The sequence below is a fragment of the Dipteris shenzhenensis genome, chromosome 10 (assembly GCF_047967505.1).
Source record: "Dipteris shenzhenensis isolate YYH24624 ecotype China chromosome 10, Dip_SZ_1.0, whole genome shotgun sequence".
NCBI classification, from domain to species: domain Eukaryota; kingdom Viridiplantae; phylum Streptophyta; class Polypodiopsida; order Gleicheniales; family Dipteridaceae; genus Dipteris; species Dipteris shenzhenensis.
This window is the reverse complement of record NC_141605.1, coordinates 5,774,169-5,790,703: the sequence shown is the minus strand read 5'-3', so window position 1 is coordinate 5,790,703 and position 16,535 is coordinate 5,774,169. Positions and strand designations below refer to the sequence as shown.

The 16,535-nt window shown below is 42.8% G+C and overlaps 1 protein-coding gene across 1 annotated transcript; it reads left to right on the top strand.

Annotated features, from left to right (window-relative positions):
• Positions 1-503: 503 nt before the first annotated feature.
• On the top strand, positions 504-2,730 carry LOC147897317 (large ribosomal subunit protein uL18z-like). Its single transcript, XM_087380385.1, has 9 exons — positions 504-632; positions 808-877; positions 960-1,051; positions 1,140-1,266; positions 1,346-1,425; positions 1,511-1,627; positions 1,731-1,865; positions 2,230-2,399; positions 2,521-2,730. Exons 1-9 carry the CDS (start codon positions 630-632, stop codon positions 2,606-2,608), a joined length of 882 nt encoding a protein of 293 aa, XP_087236511.1. The 5' UTR covers positions 504-629; the 3' UTR covers positions 2,609-2,730.
• The last annotated feature ends 13,805 nt before the right edge of the window (positions 2,731-16,535 follow it).

The window sequence follows — 16,535 nt, the reverse complement described above, 5'->3', positions numbered from 1 at the left end:
AAAACCTCAGACATGTGCTAGCTCTCTCTTTGCTTCCTCCCTCCTTCCTCTTGCTCCTGACCTGTTGTGTTTAAAAATAAAAAATGTTGATTTATATAGATTGTTGGGGACCGCAGTACATCATGGCCGATAGGACATTTTTAGTGTTGGGCCACGATAAGAAAAGTGATGGGAAAGTTGTGAATGTCATGCGTGCATTGTTGGTAGCTATTAATCATGAGATAGGGTCCCCACATCGTGTCCTTGATTGAGCAACAGGCACCTAAGCAAAACTGGACGGGTATTGAATCTATGAACCCTACAGTAGGGTTCTTACTGACCGAGGTTAATTTGCTACCTAGACATTGATCGCATCATGACGGTGTGTATCGATCGATCAAGTGAGGTGCTTGAGGGGGTGGTGAATCTTGGGTGAGTAAAATCACTAGGCAAGGCTCATCCCAATCGTATGTTGGTATGTTGATAAAGGTTGATGGAGGGAGCCCTAGATCGGACGGTCAGGAGAAAGCGAGGGAGAGATTAAGAAAAACGTGGGGCAAAAATGGGAGACTCTTTCGCAAGCGCTCATCTTGTTGACAGCAGCTCAGCTCAAGCTAGGGTTCCCGAGGTGCTCTCATTAGCTCTTCGCCATGGTATGTTGCTCTTCTCCCTTCTTTCGCGCTCCGTCTCTTAGATCTTTGTTGTTCGGACTTGCTCCATAAATTTTATCCTCACCCTCATCTTTACCGGTTTTAGCCTGTTTAGTTTGGCTCCCCGCGCAGGTTTTCGTAACTGGGTTTGGCCTGATTTGTTTGGCTCCCCGCGCAGGTTTTTGTCAAGGCGAAAAAGAGTAAGGCCTATTCTAAGAGGTATCAAGTCAAGTACAAAAGAAGGCGCGGTATAAATTCCCCTTCAACTCTTGCTTTGTCTGTGTCAAGTCATCAAGAATTTATTGCTGACTATGTGAACTTTGCTTGCAGCGGGGAAAACCGATTACCGTGCCCGCATTCGGTTGATCTCTCAGGACAAAAACAAGTATAACACTCCGAAGTACCGATTCGTGGTGCGATTTGTATCCTTACTTGGACTGTGTCAGATTGTAACATTTTGTAGACCTATTTGTACTCCACCGTCCTCCGTTTCCTTAACTACAGCTACAGACGAACAAAGACATAATCGCGCAGATAACGTACGCTACGTTAGCTGGGGATGTTGTATTGGCTGCATCGTACGCGCATGAGCTTCCTCGTTACGGGCTTAAGGCTGGCCTTACAAACTATGCTGCAGGTATAGTAAAGTTTATGGTTTTGGCTCTTCTGGTGTAGTACATTCCATCAGTGTCTTGACATCGGATGATATTGTTCAGCCTACTGCACGGGGCTCCTTTTGGCCCGCAGGGTCTTGAAACAGTTTGAGCTCGATCAGGAGTATGTTGGGAATGAAGAGGTACGTCACACGTGCTCTGTTTTTGAGTGTTTCATTTTCCTAAGAACTCATGTATTTAGTCTGACAAAATGAGTTTATTGTACAGGCCACCGGCGAAGATTACAATGTGGAGGCTGGGGAAGGCCGCCGTCCGTTCAGGGCGTTATTGGACGTTGGTCTTGTAAGAACCACCACTGGAAACCGAGTTTTTGGAGCTTTGAAGGTAAAAAGATTTCGTTGCATGGCAAATAATAGTATGGTCTCCCTGAACTAAATTGTCGTTACCCGAGTTATTGATGGGACTCTCTGATAATATTTGTTGGTAGGGTGCTTTGGATGGAGGACTCGACATCCCTCACAGTGAGAAGAGGTTTGCAGGCTACAGCAAAGATGAGAAGTCCTTAAATGCAGATACACACAGGCGGTATATTTTTGGAGGTCACGTTGCAGATTATATGAAGGTACTGTTGTATCGTCCCCTGCCACTTTGTTGAGGGGACACTGATTCCGAGGCTTTTTAGGCAAGTTCAAAATTTGCGGTCTTTGCTGGGATGCGGTCTTATCATAAACACATTTCCTAGTTGTTTAGTGTTGGAGCCGAATGACGTAAAGTTTGATGGCATGCATCTGCACTAGTGCTTCCACACTGGAATCGAATCTTTCTAGATTGTGCTGTAGTGGTTACTGTCAAGGTTTTGGATGGAATAGTCTTTTTTAATAACATGCTTGTTTTCATTTCTTGGGTTGGTAATTAACGCTCGTTTATTATGAACCATTTGTAAAGGTATTTAACCTTCCACAACTCTTGCTTTTTCTTTTGGGCAGACTATGAAGGAAGAAGAGCCTGAGAAATACCAGCTCCATTTTAGCAAATTCATTAAGGAAGGTGTCGAGCCAGAAGAACTTGAAGATGTTTACAAACAGGTTCATGCAGCAATCCGAGCTGATCCTACTATTCAGCACACTGAAAAGCACACTCCCACTGAGAGGAAGAGGTGAGTTCATTGCAATCCTCATCTGGATGATGAAGTTGCCACCTTGTTTTGCCATCCTTATAAATTTGTCTGTATTCTTTTCCGAGCTCCATCTCATTGTTGGGTTACTATTGCCTTGCAGTTACAAGATGAAGAAGCTTTCTTATGAACAGAGAAGAGAGAATCTTATTGCCCGGCTCAATGCTCTGAATGAAGATGAAGATGAATGAGACGTCCACATGAATGTCTCACAAGGGAATTCAACCCTGTGAGGGTATAGACATGTCGTTCACCATTGTGATGCTACTCTGCTCTCTTGAACTGTGCTTTTCAATCCAATTTTGTTTTTTTATGGCCCGGATCGACAATTTTGTTATGTTCATTTGTATGCAAAGGTAGTACTCTTTAGAGTGGACCCACCAACGTATGCTTGGTTGTGGCACAGCAGCTGGCATTTAATGTTTCTGGGTTTGCTGCTCAGCAAAGTTTCTACGACAACTTTGCATTGCATGTCTTATGATTTCTTTCAACACATGTTTCTGCGTGAAGCCTTTCTTTTTGCAAGCTTCTCTGAGTGGCAGTGCTTTTGCAAGCTTCTATTAATGTTGCTGATAGTTTTCTTCAAAGTAAACTGTCACGTATCAGTTCTTGTACACTGAACTTTTGGAGTGTTATGTTATAAGGTTATTGACTTTGCAAGAAAGTAGGATAGAAGAAACCTCCGTTTTGCAATTGTGTAATGGCAGTCTTTGGAAAGTTGGACATGAGCCACTGGTTAACACCTTGTCTGGAAGGCCTTCCTGCAGGGAAGTGAATTACTTCGCAGCATGTACTGACCAAGCTTCAAAGCCTGACCTTTGGATTCCAAGTGTGGAAAATAGCTCTCTTGATAAGAGTGGCAAGGAGAATTATGTAACCAGTGTGGCAACATTGCTGCACGTGACTCACTGGCTAACACCTCGTCTGGAATCACTTCTGGCAAGGTGTAATTTAACACATTTTTTGACCAAGTTTCTACTTGATGGGGTTTTCTTGAGGTGTTGTACAAAGCAATCTCATTGCCCTGCCTGAAACTCCCCTTAGACAAGGATGAGTTTATCAACTGCAGTTCCTAAAGTTGTGTTACTTAGTGGCTTTCTGCAAACATTTTTCCATCTATGCCTTATCTACGTCTTTGTGAAAGCTTCAGGAAAAATCTTGCTTCATGGTCAATCCTTTTTGCTGAATGGTAAACTCTTGCCTCTATGCATCAGTGCAATAGTGGCTGCAAGTTTAGTATGGTCACCGTCAATGCCATATTTGTCTCATAGCAGTTTCTGATGTAGTGCTGTGAGATAAGGTGATGTGTGCTGGATGGTGAATTCTTTGCCTCTGTGCATCAGTGCAGTAGTCCCTGCAAATCTAGTATGGTCACCGTTAATGCCATATTTGTCTCATGGCAGTTTCTGATAGCTCTTCCTCGTATGAGTCTATTTCTACCAATCTCTTGATCTTATCTTAATATAGTGTTCTGCTTTCAGTTTATTTTGTGGAGCTTTGTTGAGAATGCTGCTTGGTTAATGATCAGTGCCTGTAGCCTTAGCAGTCTGAAAGAAGACATGTCTGAGTCCTCTACGAATTAAATTATTCACTAGTCATCTCAAAAGCCCCCACACATACAAATCATAACTGGAATAGTCTATCTTTTTCAATGTAGTAAATTATTTGCGTGAGGAAGTGAAAAGTGTGGGGAGTTTGGGCAAGTACCTTGGATTTATTTGCTCTCAAAGATGATAAGAAAGATCTAATACAAAGCGGAGGTCCATTTGAATATGTAAAGATTAAAAAATGTAACTAATAAAAATGCCTAAATTTTCTATCTCTACATTATAACCGGCTGAATCTAGTGAATTTGAGAGTCACATACATGCATAGACCTGATCATGCAGGATTTACAGTGGGTAAGTCTTTAGAGTATGAGCCCCTCATCTCAATGCCTCTGCCTTTAGCACCTTGGGTTATTCTCATCAACCATGACTGTTAAAGGATCATCTGGACATTTTCATGGCTGTCAATCTGCAAGACACTATAGCATCAGCATCACATTTAGATTGTGGTCATCATTCCTTGGAGAGAACATTAATGCATCAGTTTAGTCCTTCCCAGATGCAATGGAGATCATCAGGATTGGCCATAGAATAACTGGATAAGGCCACATCATGCAGTTCATAATTGAAGCAAATTAGTGCTTGGATACGAGACTTTAGAAAGGATTTGTTTCATGACAAGCATTCTTTAGTTCACATTCCTCGAGGGTAGCTCAAATGTTGTTTATGTGGTCTTATATATTCCTCTGTCCAAGCATGATTTACATTCGAAGTTCAAGACATATCAACCACATGAATAAGAAGAGAGACAAGATTAAGAAGGCTCTGATTCTAAATCCCCTTCCCAAACGACAACAAATAGACAGGCAAGTTTTCAAAATTCTTGTCCTTTAAAAATTGCCTAAACAAATACTATGCTTAAACTACAGTCAAAAGATCATTTATGGCTTATATTCAAATAACATTGAAAACTCCTTAAACTATTAAAGCAACTTGAATTTAATAGCTCCAAACAAGAAAATGGACAATTATTCAGTGCATCTTGATTTCATGCTTATTGTCTACATCCAAACTCAATCGATACACTGGCTCACAATAAGAAAATCCTTTAGTAGGCCTAACCTTACCTTAATGGTCTCCTATTTTTTGCCATCCCTAGATAATAACCATGCTCATGTAATTCAAGAGGATAGTATCCAAAATGTTGTATTTTCCACTAAGCTATAGCGTGGAAGAGCATACTAATAGTGCTAACTAAAATATTATAAACGGTCCCTCTTTCCCCTCTCCCTTTAATATGTGCCTTCTTCTTTAAAGCCCCCTTCAAATAGGTCTCCCTGAGTATCGCTCCATATTCACACATTTTCACCTTCCACCTCCACCAAATGTGAGCTCTTACCTCCCCTTGTAGAACCATACTAAATAAGCTCAAATGCTTTCTCACCCATGCTTTTCCTTTCTCATTCTTCAAGTTCCTCTCTCTTCTCATAATGTATTTGAATAAAATTTAATGTGCATTTGTTGCTCCTCTCCCGAGCTACTTCATCCTAAAGATTGGGATTGTAGCACCTCTATCTTGAAAGATGCATTTAAAGTGTCATTGAATGGTGGTCTACTCTTTTCTTCGTTGAAAGAAAACACTCAATCGATAATACAAGTAGATTCAACTTTTTTTGTTAGTTTATACTTTGATTTCATCTATAATCATAAGACATCGTGCATGGAAACCAAAACTAAAATTGACTTACTTTTTTGTTAGATTATACTTTGATTTCATCTCTAATCATAAGACATTGTGCATGGAAACCAAAACTAAAATTGACTTTAGATCTTATTGTGCACTAATCTATGGATTTAATTTCATTATTTTATATATTTTTAAGAATAAGATTTTGGGTTTAATTAGCTTGGTATGTGAAAAAGGAGTGCAACCAATGATTATATCTTATTGTGAGGTTTCTTTGTTTTCTAGTATTATTTTGTGAACCAATGATTAAATCTTATTGTGAGGTTTCTTTGTTTTCTAGTATTATTTTGTGATAGGAGTTAAACTTATTACACGCTGTTCCAAGTCTCAAGGTGGATCTTATTTTCAAATTTTCTTTTTTTATTCGAATATTTAAATAAAAATTTCAAGTTGGATCCTTGTTGAGCCAAGATAGCATTGCATACACAACTCTCTCTCTCTCTCTCATTTTTTTGCAATGTTAATTGCAAAAGGTGTCTATGACGTGTGACCTGTGACATAACATCAGTGTGCTTGTATGTTGCCTTCAGTTTATCACTTACATTCTTGAGGATTGTAGCAACTATTGGATCAATTGAATTTGTTGATATTGGAGAATAAAATAAAATCGAGATTTAAAGTCATTAAAAAACAAAAGGAACATGGGTGCCAGCCATTTATGTAGTCCTTTTAGCGTGAACCGAACACCCAAGCTGAAAAACACACCCACTTGAAGTTGATATTTGTGATAATCAAAGTCCAAGGGCTCCGAGTACACTCTTTGCATAGTCTGTGCTTGCACTTGTGCTTACTGGGGGATTGCAACCAGTATGTCCCATCCGCTCTCTTCGTTTTGTCAGTTACTCAACTCCACCTTGTATTGACCCATGGATTCCAATGTAGCAAATCTCCATCTTGAATCGATCTCCAACAATTCATTGAGCAATATCTCCTTTCACACGGTGCTCTCTTTTTCCAAGGCTTCCCCTTTGGATCTGCACTTGATTTCCTATCGGTTCTAGAGGCACAACACCCACAGCAGTGTTGCTATTCACACAGGGGCTTATATTGAACGGGCTTTCAGGCCTGGAGAGCCTCTCCCCATGATTTTGTTGCTATTGCTACTGCAGTGGGAGATATGCATTCGGGCCCTGCTATTGCAAAGCTCGAATCACGCTAGTGGACCTTTGTGAGTCGGCCATCTATCAAGAAGCTCTTACGGTGAGGCAGTGGCTGAGGACTTTGAGGGATGGAGGGGCCATTGATCTCGCGGTTAAGGGCTTGGTTGAGGATTTGGGAGTCAAGGTGAGATTCATGTAATTCAAGGGGGAACGATGCTAAATCTATTGCAACTCAAAAACGAAAACAAAAACATTGAACACCCTCGATCCCAGCTCTGAATTGCGTCTCCTATGTTCGGGCAATTTATTCCCATCATTCAAAACTCCCTTCCTTGTTGCCTAATCATTTCTTTTCGAATAGTCTTGCATGCATGTCATCAGTGTTGCAAGGCACCACCGATACGATGTAGCTCCACCCACCCTAAAACCTTTGCATTGCATGGATGAATCAGTGTCCGTTCCAACTTCCAAATGACCACAGTCTCATCACATCATCAAGAGAAAATGAACAATTAGTCACAAACCCTGAAGGTGAAAAAAGGGAATCAACCTGGACGATACTTGTGAAACAGACAACAGCATAGCTTTGGCAGTGAAGGTGAAAAAAGGGAAGCGACTTGGACTAATACTTGCGAGACAACAGACGGAAGAGAGGCTCCACCTGTAGTAGAAATCAAAGTCTGAATCCTGTCTGTAGAAATCAAATTCCTATGTAGCGGACATCTTGCAAAGTTTCCTTACCATGCATTTGATCTGGTTGAAAGCAATCCTGATTGGGAGCGTTGCTCCAAGCTCAAGCATCTCGCAGAAAGGCACGTTGTAGAAGCAGAATGCTTGAAGAAGGTGCAGCTTCATGAAGGCCTTATCTCTTCTGCTTTCCTTTCACCGATTGATCGGATGTTTTCTTGCCATTTGAGTGTTTCCTCTATTTTGTCTGTGTGTGTGTGTGCCAATTCGTGCATGCATTCACCTGATCCGAATTTGTTCTCCGAGAGAGATTGCATGCATCATTGTGTTTCGAATTTGTTGCCAGAGACTACGTGAACAGGAAGAGGAACTTGCGGCCAAGCAAGATGAGAAATTACGCCAACTTTTTGGGGAAGTGCTGCAAAACAGAGAGGTGGAGGCTATGCTTGATCACTACAGGTGCCTCGCTGGTCGTTTCCCAAATTGGTTGGTACTAGTCTCGCGATTCTATGCATTCCAGTGTTTCATCAATGATGTAACTCGGATCTAAGCTTTTCCCGCAGCCATTGAGAGCAAAGCTGTAGGAATGGAAGAAACCCAGAGCTCAAGAAAGCGGCCATAAATTGTTGATTGTTGTTTGTGGGGAGGAAAGACTTGAGTATTTGAAGGGGAGGCGTGATGCATGCATGGATGCAAAGAATGCCTCCATAGGAAGCGGCAGTCCACCCTCAACATTCATGAAAGAGTTTAATATAAAAAATGAAACCGTCTAAGCTACCACAGGCTTGAAGAGACGTGGAAGTCGTTTGCTGCAATTGCCACCTTTCATTTGTCCACTCACAACTCATGATCTAATGGTGGATATTGAATGTCCATAATCCAATGACTAATATAGGAGAAGAGCTGTTTGAAGGACACGTGGTTCCCCTTGATCGACACCTGAATCCCTGAAATAAGGAATATAAAAAGACTAAGGGAAATATAGAGGATTCGCAAAAATTAAGAGTATAATAATATATTATGAGGCTCCAATTAGGGTTTTGTAGTTTTTTTGTACATACACCTAATTTCTACTAGAAATGGGAGCCTCCACTTTAGAGGTCCACATGGGAAAATGATATTGAATGGTTCCATATTCCTTTATCTATTCCTATATTGTTTTGATAATTCTCAATAGGCTCCTTTTTTAATCGAAATAATTTCAAACGTTGCTAGTAACTAGGGGACGGTTGTCTTGGAGAAAGCCTGTTAAAGCATGTGTTCTAAGCCAATCCTTTGAGTCCTTATGAAGATCTTCATTGGTGGTGACTGAGACACAAATACTTGTGGTAGCAAAAGTCTGCATTTTTAAAGGTTGCTCGCGCAACGAGTTTCTTATGAAGAGGCACCCATCTTTTGAGAACTGGAAAGGGTGACAAAGCATCATGATAGGGGGACCGAGGTAGAGAGAACCCTTCTTGAGGCACCTTTAGTTCTTTCCTCTTCTTCATGTTGATAGGATTGATGAGACGGTGATGGTCCTCTAAGAGGGGAGAGAGTAGGGTTAGCGTTAGAAAAAAAATTCCCTCCCCTCTCTTCTCCCCTCCTCTCTCTTCACTCCCTCCTTATAGCCACAATCGCACTTTGCTCCTCTCTCCCTCACTTCCCCACCCTCGCCTTCCATTCCCCCCTCCCCTTCTCTCCCTCCCGTCCTCCTTGTGGCCCACTCTACTCCCCTCACCTCCCCCCCTCCCCCTATGCTTCCGTCTCCCTTACCTCCCTCCCCATGGCCCATTCTGCTTACCCCCCCTCCCACTCCTTCCCTCCCCTCCCCTCCCCTATCCCTTGCCTTCACTTTCCCTTGCTCCTCTCCCTCCCCTCCCCTCTCTTCCCTCACTCCTCCGCTCCCTTCCCTCCCTTTCGTGGCCGCCTCTCTTCTCCCCTTCCTTCCCTCCCTTTCCCTTGCTCCTCTCCCTCCCCTCACCTCTCTTTCCTCAATAAGCCTAGCCACCCTCCCCTCTCGCCTCTACTCCCAACCCTTGCTCTCTCCCCTCTCCCCCATCCACTCTCCCTCACCACGATCGCCCTTGCCTCTCCCAACCCCATCCCACCCCTCCTGTCACTTCCTTGCCTCTCCCCATCCCTCCCCTCAATTCCTTGCCTCTCCCCATCCCGCACCTCCTTTGGCCTTTCCTCCCTCCCTTTGGCTATGGAGCATACCTCCCTCTCTTCCCTTCCCTCCCCTCTATTGAGAAACCATCTCAACATCATGTGTTAGATATGTGCATAGCATTAACCCAATAGAGTGTTATAAAAGAACGGGTTAGATACCCTAATACTAACCCTAAAAGGGTTTGTATATATTCTACATTTTTAGCTCAATCTAGTGTATAGTTAGTCATTTGTGGTGTGCTCTCTAGCTATGCCCTGTCTCCTCATCTTCACTCTTCTCCTTCCCACTCTTCACATTTTGTCATGGTATAAGAGCATGGTTCTGCCTTTCGCTGAGGTGCCACCCCTGAGACTATGATTGAGGGATTGGGAGTTCTCTTGAGTGATTGTGAATTCCTTCTATTCACTTGTGTAGAGAGAATTCCATCCATTGAAGAATATTTCGGTTCAAATTTCGATTCATTGTTCCTTGAGAGATGCCTTGTGAAAGATTTCTGTTCTTTTCTTGAGCATTTGAAAGAGATCAAGTGAGAGTTTATTATCCGTTCGTATCCATTTTGAGAGAGATTCATTTAGCTGAGTTTCACTTTCTAGGTTGAGAGAGAGAAAGAGAGAGAGCTTAAAGCTCTGAATGGTAGCTTTGACCTACAACTACAAGCCAAGGCTACAACAAGTAAGGCTAACAATGGCAACTCTGTCTATACACCGACAAGACTATGAGCTTCCTCGACTAAGGCGACTTGTGTAGCCCCTATAGCAAGGCTCCTTGCATAGCCACATCACCTTCATCAACATCGACTTTGGAGAAAGTTTCCATGTGAATAGCCTTGAACTCCAACGAGGTTCATCTTCTCGGCTCCTAGCGCTCCGCCATAGTTAGAACTACAGCATCAACGTATCTCCAATGATGGCTACCACAATTATGCCTCGCCCTCAACAACAGCTGCCTCTACGTTGACCCATAGGCTGTACCAATGACCTTCAAAAGGGACCTGCAATGACCTCCTCTCCTAATGGCTCTACTGCATCCACGAGCCTCCAAGCGACAACTAAGCATGTCCTGACTGCATCGCCTCTAGCTGACTAACGTTGTCGACGAGCCTCTCCAACAAAGACCACCTCAACGACCTTCCTTCAATGGCTCAACCAAACATCTTGGCCCTTCGGTGGCATCACGAATGACTTCCGCCGACGGTTGATCAACCTTCAACGACGAACCAGCATTGGCTTAGTGACTCAAGCCTCCACGAGCAATGCCCACCTCCGATTAGGCACATAAAGCTCCAACTAGAGTCTCTCACGTGTGGGGGTTAAAGGTCACTGTGCCTTTACCCTGGTTATGTACAATACTCAAACACATATATAAATGAATGAAAAAGAAGATTAGGGTGTTCTGCACCCACTAAAACTTGTGTGGCTCTCTGTATCTCTCTCTCCCTCTTCTGTTCTTGCTTCCGTTGAGAGCACCCTCAATTGGTATCAGAGCCCGGGTGATCTAGCTGAGTGTGCGTGAATGCCTGGAAGCTCAACAGCTCTGTGGGAGGAAGGAGAAGCTTTGTGGGAAGCTTTGTGGGTGACTTTACTTGCATCCGAGTGTGTCTCTTGGAGGAACCTTTGGAAAAGTCACTTTGGTTTTGCGAAGTGGTTTTGAGAGCCTATTAAGTGTTTTCAAAGAAAAAGTCGTTTTTTAAGCTTTTCCATAGGCACTTGTGGTTCAAAGTGATAGCTTTAAGGAGGATTCTATGCATGACATGGAAACCCAAGAAGAACAAATGCCACCCAAGTCACCAACAACCTACATAGCCATTGACGGGGCCCAGTCATTGGAACTTGTGTGGCCACCTACATCAACTTATGCTCTTTCCAATGTAACAACATCTCTCTTAGAGCAAAGGGGTATGGGAAGTTTGTATGAGAGCCTCAAATACTTGGAGGGCAGTCCTACAATGACCACATACATCAGGGACTTTCTCCATTCTTACAACTCCAACAATGCACAGGTTGGCAAGTACGGCACCATCACTATACATCAGAGCCCACTCAACATTATCCTCAATAGTATAGTCATTCAAAGGGCCTTCTCACTCCCAACACAAGGTGCCAAATACCCTACAAGGCCTACCGATGCTAAATTTCTCAAAGTACAGCCTCTCCTCGCCAAGGGTACAATGTTTCATAGGGATGGGATATTACTTCGCACCATCATTAACCCTCGCCTCAAGGAAGCATCACAATTCCTATCCACAATCCTAGGGGTTAAGTGCGGCAAGAATCGATCCCTTCCATGCCACACATTTGTTTTGTTGAGTAGGAAACTAAAGCAAGATTTGATCCAACACTTAGTCATCTTCTTCATAAAAAAACTTCGATGACAGAGACTCCGTATTGACTTGGAGAGGCAACTATTGCTTGCTTTTGGTGTCCACTTCACTTCAGGAGCTTGGAAACACCTTCGTTATTAAATTTGGGATCATTTCACTGGATTTCTGACTCACTGTGTCAGTTTCTGCGTTTTTTTGCCCAGGTGTTGGAACTCAAGTTTGGAGCAACCATTTGCAGATCTGTCAGTCCCAGTGGACTCAAGAGGTCCTAAAACTTCTATGTTGCTCATCATTCGCACTCCGGTGGAGTTTACAAACAGCTCTATTTCCAAAAACGTTTTTCAGTCTGTGTGTTGGACCCAGTGATTGAGACCATGGTTTCCAAAACCGTCTGTCCATTGCATTCCGGATGCCCAAAAACCTCTACCTGTTAGTTCTTGCGTGATTCGATGGAGTATTTTCAGAGTTATAGATCTCTGTGTATTCGATTTTGTCTCTCTGTTATGCATTTTTCATTCTAAGGTTTTGAAACCTTAGATTTATGCCACATGGTAGTGGATAAGTGTTGACTCTCATTTCTCACTCATCGGTTGGGATTTTGCAGTTTTGACAGAAGAGAGATATTTGCATATTTTCTTACTGAGTCCGATTATGCAATGGTGCCCATGTTTTGGGGCATCTCAATTTCTATTTTCAGTAGTGGTCTTTTCCATGGGACCATGATTTCTTGAGCATACCTTATGCAGATCACTCTAGTTGCAGTTTGAGCCATGTGCGCTCATTCGTGGTGTGCATTGGGTTGCAGTGGATGATTTATAGGCCATTTAGATGCATTGCGATCATTATTGGATGCACTGATAGGTCCAGATTGCCTTGTGGGATGCTATTTTTATGGACGCTTTGCACATGGATGCTATATTATGCTGAGGGATAGCTTTGACACATTGTAGGTGATGCACTGATAGTGTTATGCTCTCTTGGATGAGATATTATTGATGCATATGCCCATGGATGGTGTTTATGCTTGAGCCATTTGGCACTTATTGGCATTTTGGATTGCCATTGCAGTTGGCATTTTCTTTTGGGCTAGATTTGCTCATATGGATGCATAGTACATGCACATGAGTCAGCTGCATCTTTTGATGCTTTGAGCTTTGAGTTTTGGTGATATTTCAGTCTATTGTGGGATACACATTTGGGTGCACCTGGTATTTGGTGTGATTCTCTCTTACAGGCACTAGCATTTGGGATTTTGCTTTATTTGCATCATGGCATCCTCTTCCATGTCTGAAAAGGAGTTTTTCAACATTAAAAAGTTTGATGGGACAAAATTTTCTTTGTGGAAAGAATAGATAAGGGATGTGCTTATTCAAAAGAAGCATATTAAACCCTTGGCAGGGATTGAAGCTAAGCCTGCAAATATGTCTGAGGATGATTGAAATGAGTTGGATGCATTAGCAAAGTCTACTATTAGACTTCATCTTGCAGAGTCAGTTTATTTCACAGTAGTAAATGAGTAGACTACGGAAGATTTGTGGAAGAAACTGTGTGCCACTTATGAGAAGGAAACTGCCTCTAATAAAGTTTACCTCATGAAGAGGTTGTTTGAGCTGCAGATGAAGGAAGGGATCTCCATTGCTTCTCACTTGAATGAATTCAATATTATTTTCAGCCAGCTTCAGGCTCAGAAGATGAATTTTGATGCGGAGACTAAGGCAATATTTCTCTTATGTTCATTGCCATCCTCATGGGATACCTTCCGTACAGCTGTCAGTAACTCTGCACCTGGTGGAGTACTAAAATTTGATGATGTTGTGGGTAGCTTGTTGGCCGAGGAGATTAGACGGAAGTCTATGGATGGCAACAAGTAGGATGCAGCCTTAAATGTGCAAAGGGGCAGATCACAGTTCAGGGGGAAGTCCCAAGAAAGAGGGAAGTCTTGTAGCAAATCCAGGGCATGGAACATTAAGTGTTACCACTGTGGCAAGAAGGGCCATATGAAAAAGGATTGCTACAAGCTGAAAAGAGAGCAAAAGGATAAGAAAAAGAATGCAAATTGGGGTGCAAATCAGAAGGAAGAGAGTCCAAGGGAGGACAAAGGAAAAGTGAAGATTGAGGAGATTAATGCAGTCACACATGATAGTGACAATGACGTTCTCTTCATGTCTACTTTATCTGCAGAGTTGCTTACCACTTTAGATGATGCATATTCCCAGGATTGGATTTTGGATTCTGGTGCTTCATTCCATGTTACCCCCCATAGGGAATGGTTCTCCACTTATGATAGTGGAAAGACAGGTTGTGTGCATCTTGGAAATGACTATGCATGTGACATAGTGGGAGAAGGTGACATAGAGTTTTCTTTTGTAAATGGGTCTGCATTTATTTTGAAACATGTGTGGACATGTGCCTAAGTTGACCAAGAGTCTTATTTCAGTGGGTCAGCTACATGATGCTGGTTTTCACACCACTTTTGGCTTTCAGAGATGGAAAATTCAGAAGGGCTCTATGCTTTTGGCCAGGGGTGCCAAGTGTGGGACTTTGTATCCCTTACATGTATCAGGGGTATTTGATCATGTTGTTGCAATAATCGAGCAGCCAAGCACTTGTTTGTGGCATTGAAGGTTGGGGCACATGAGCCAGAATGGAATGAAACTCTTATGCCGTTTGGGTTATGTACCGCATTTGAGTTTCTCTGATTTTGAATTTTGTGAGCACTGTCTCTATGGAAAGCAGACTAAATTAGCCCATAAAAGAAGGGGAAAGAAAGAGTTTGAAAAGCTTGATTTGGTGCATTTAGACGTATGTGGTCCCATGCCTACACGGTCATTAGGCGGGGCTGAATACTATGTGACATTCATTGATGATGCAACTAGGAAAGTGTGGGCTTATGCTATAGCTCGGAAGAGTGATGTGTTCCAGGTATTTCAGAAATGGCTGGCCTTGGTTGAGAATCAGTTAGGTAGAACGCTTAAATGCCTACGGACTGACAATGGTGGAGAGTATCTCTCTCATGACTTTCAGCATTTCTGTGATACACGTGGGATTAAGAGGGAGCTCACATCCCCTCGTACTCTAGAGCAAAATCCAGTTGCATAAAAGATGAACCGTACCATTCAAGAAAGGTTGCAATGCATGCTTTCCAATGCAAGTCTTTCTGGTGGTTTTTGGGTTGAGGCAATGAAGATTGCAGTGCATGTGATCAATAGATCACCTAGTAAGAGTTTGGATGGTGGTATTCCTAAAGAGGCATGGAGTGGCAAGAAGCCCTCTTACTCTCATTTGCATAAATTTGGGTGTGAGGCATATGCACATGTGCCAAAAGAGCTTCGAAAGAAGCTAGATCCTAAGTCTAGGAAATGAATCTTTCTGGGTTATGGTGAAAGTGGAGAGATGGGCTATTGTCTCTGGGATCCAGAAGCAAAGAAGATCATACGCAACCATGATGTAGTCTTCAATGAGAAGAAGATGCATAAGGCACCCATGAGGGATGTTGAAATGAGGAGAATCACTTTCCAGGATGTGAATCCACCTGCATATGTTGATAGACAGCAAGCTGTCCATGCAACAAATGTGCAAGAAATGGTACCAACAAATACTCTCACAGGTATACAATCAAGGGTAGATGATGGATCATCTATTGGTGGAAATGATGAGCCAAATGTGGCTGATATGCAGGTGGGACAGCAAGCTGAAATGCCCTTGAGAAGATCATCTAGAGTGTCTATACCGCCTGATAGGTTTGTTCCAAGGGTAGACTATGTGATGCTTACTGATTGTGGGGAGCCTTCTTGCTACAGAGAAGCTATGATGTGCGAGGATGAACGCAAGTGGGAGTATGCTATGCAATCAGAGATGAGTTCACTTATGAAGAATAAGACTTGGGACTTGGTTTCTTTGCCACATGGAAAGAAAGCATTGCCATGTAAATGGGTCTACAAGATGAAGGTCACAGGTGACGATGTGCCTAGGTACAAGGCCCGTTTGGTCGCTAAAGGGTTCAAGCAAGAGAAGGGTGTGGACTTTGATGAGATATTCTCTCCGGTTGTGAAGATGGCCACACTTAGATGCATGCTTGGACTAGCGGCATCAGAGGATATGGAGCTTATGCAGATGGATGTCAAGACAGCTTTCTTGTATGGGGATTTGCATGAGGAAATTTACATGGTGCAGCCGGAAGGCTTTGAAGAAAAGGGCAAAGAGCATTTAGTTTGTAAGTTGAAGAAAAGTCTCTATGGTCTTAAGCAAGCGCCTAGAAGGAGTGAAATTGATCACTGCCTCTACACTAAAAGGGCTAAGGATAATAGCCTGATAATCCTGGCACTATATGTGGATGATATGCTATTGGCTAGCAAGAATACTTATGAGCTAGATGCATTAAAGGCCAAGTTGCATGAGGCCTTTGATATGAAGGATTTGGGACTTGCAGGTCATATTCTTGGTATGCGCATCACGCGTGATCGGAGTAGGAAACTCCTTTGGCTTTCACGAAAGGAGTATGTTACAAAAGTATTGCAGCGTTTCAATATGGAGGGGGGAAGGCAGTGAGTACTCCATTGCCTCCA

Coding starts and splice junctions, on each gene's coding strand:
- LOC147897317 (XM_087380385.1), top strand. Junction 878..959: donor CAAGTACAAAAGAAGGCGCG/GTATAAATTCCC, acceptor CTTTGCTTGCAG/CGGGGAAAACCGATTACCGT. Junction 1,426..1,510: donor AGTATGTTGGGAATGAAGAG/GTACGTCACACG, acceptor TTTATTGTACAG/GCCACCGGCGAAGATTACAA.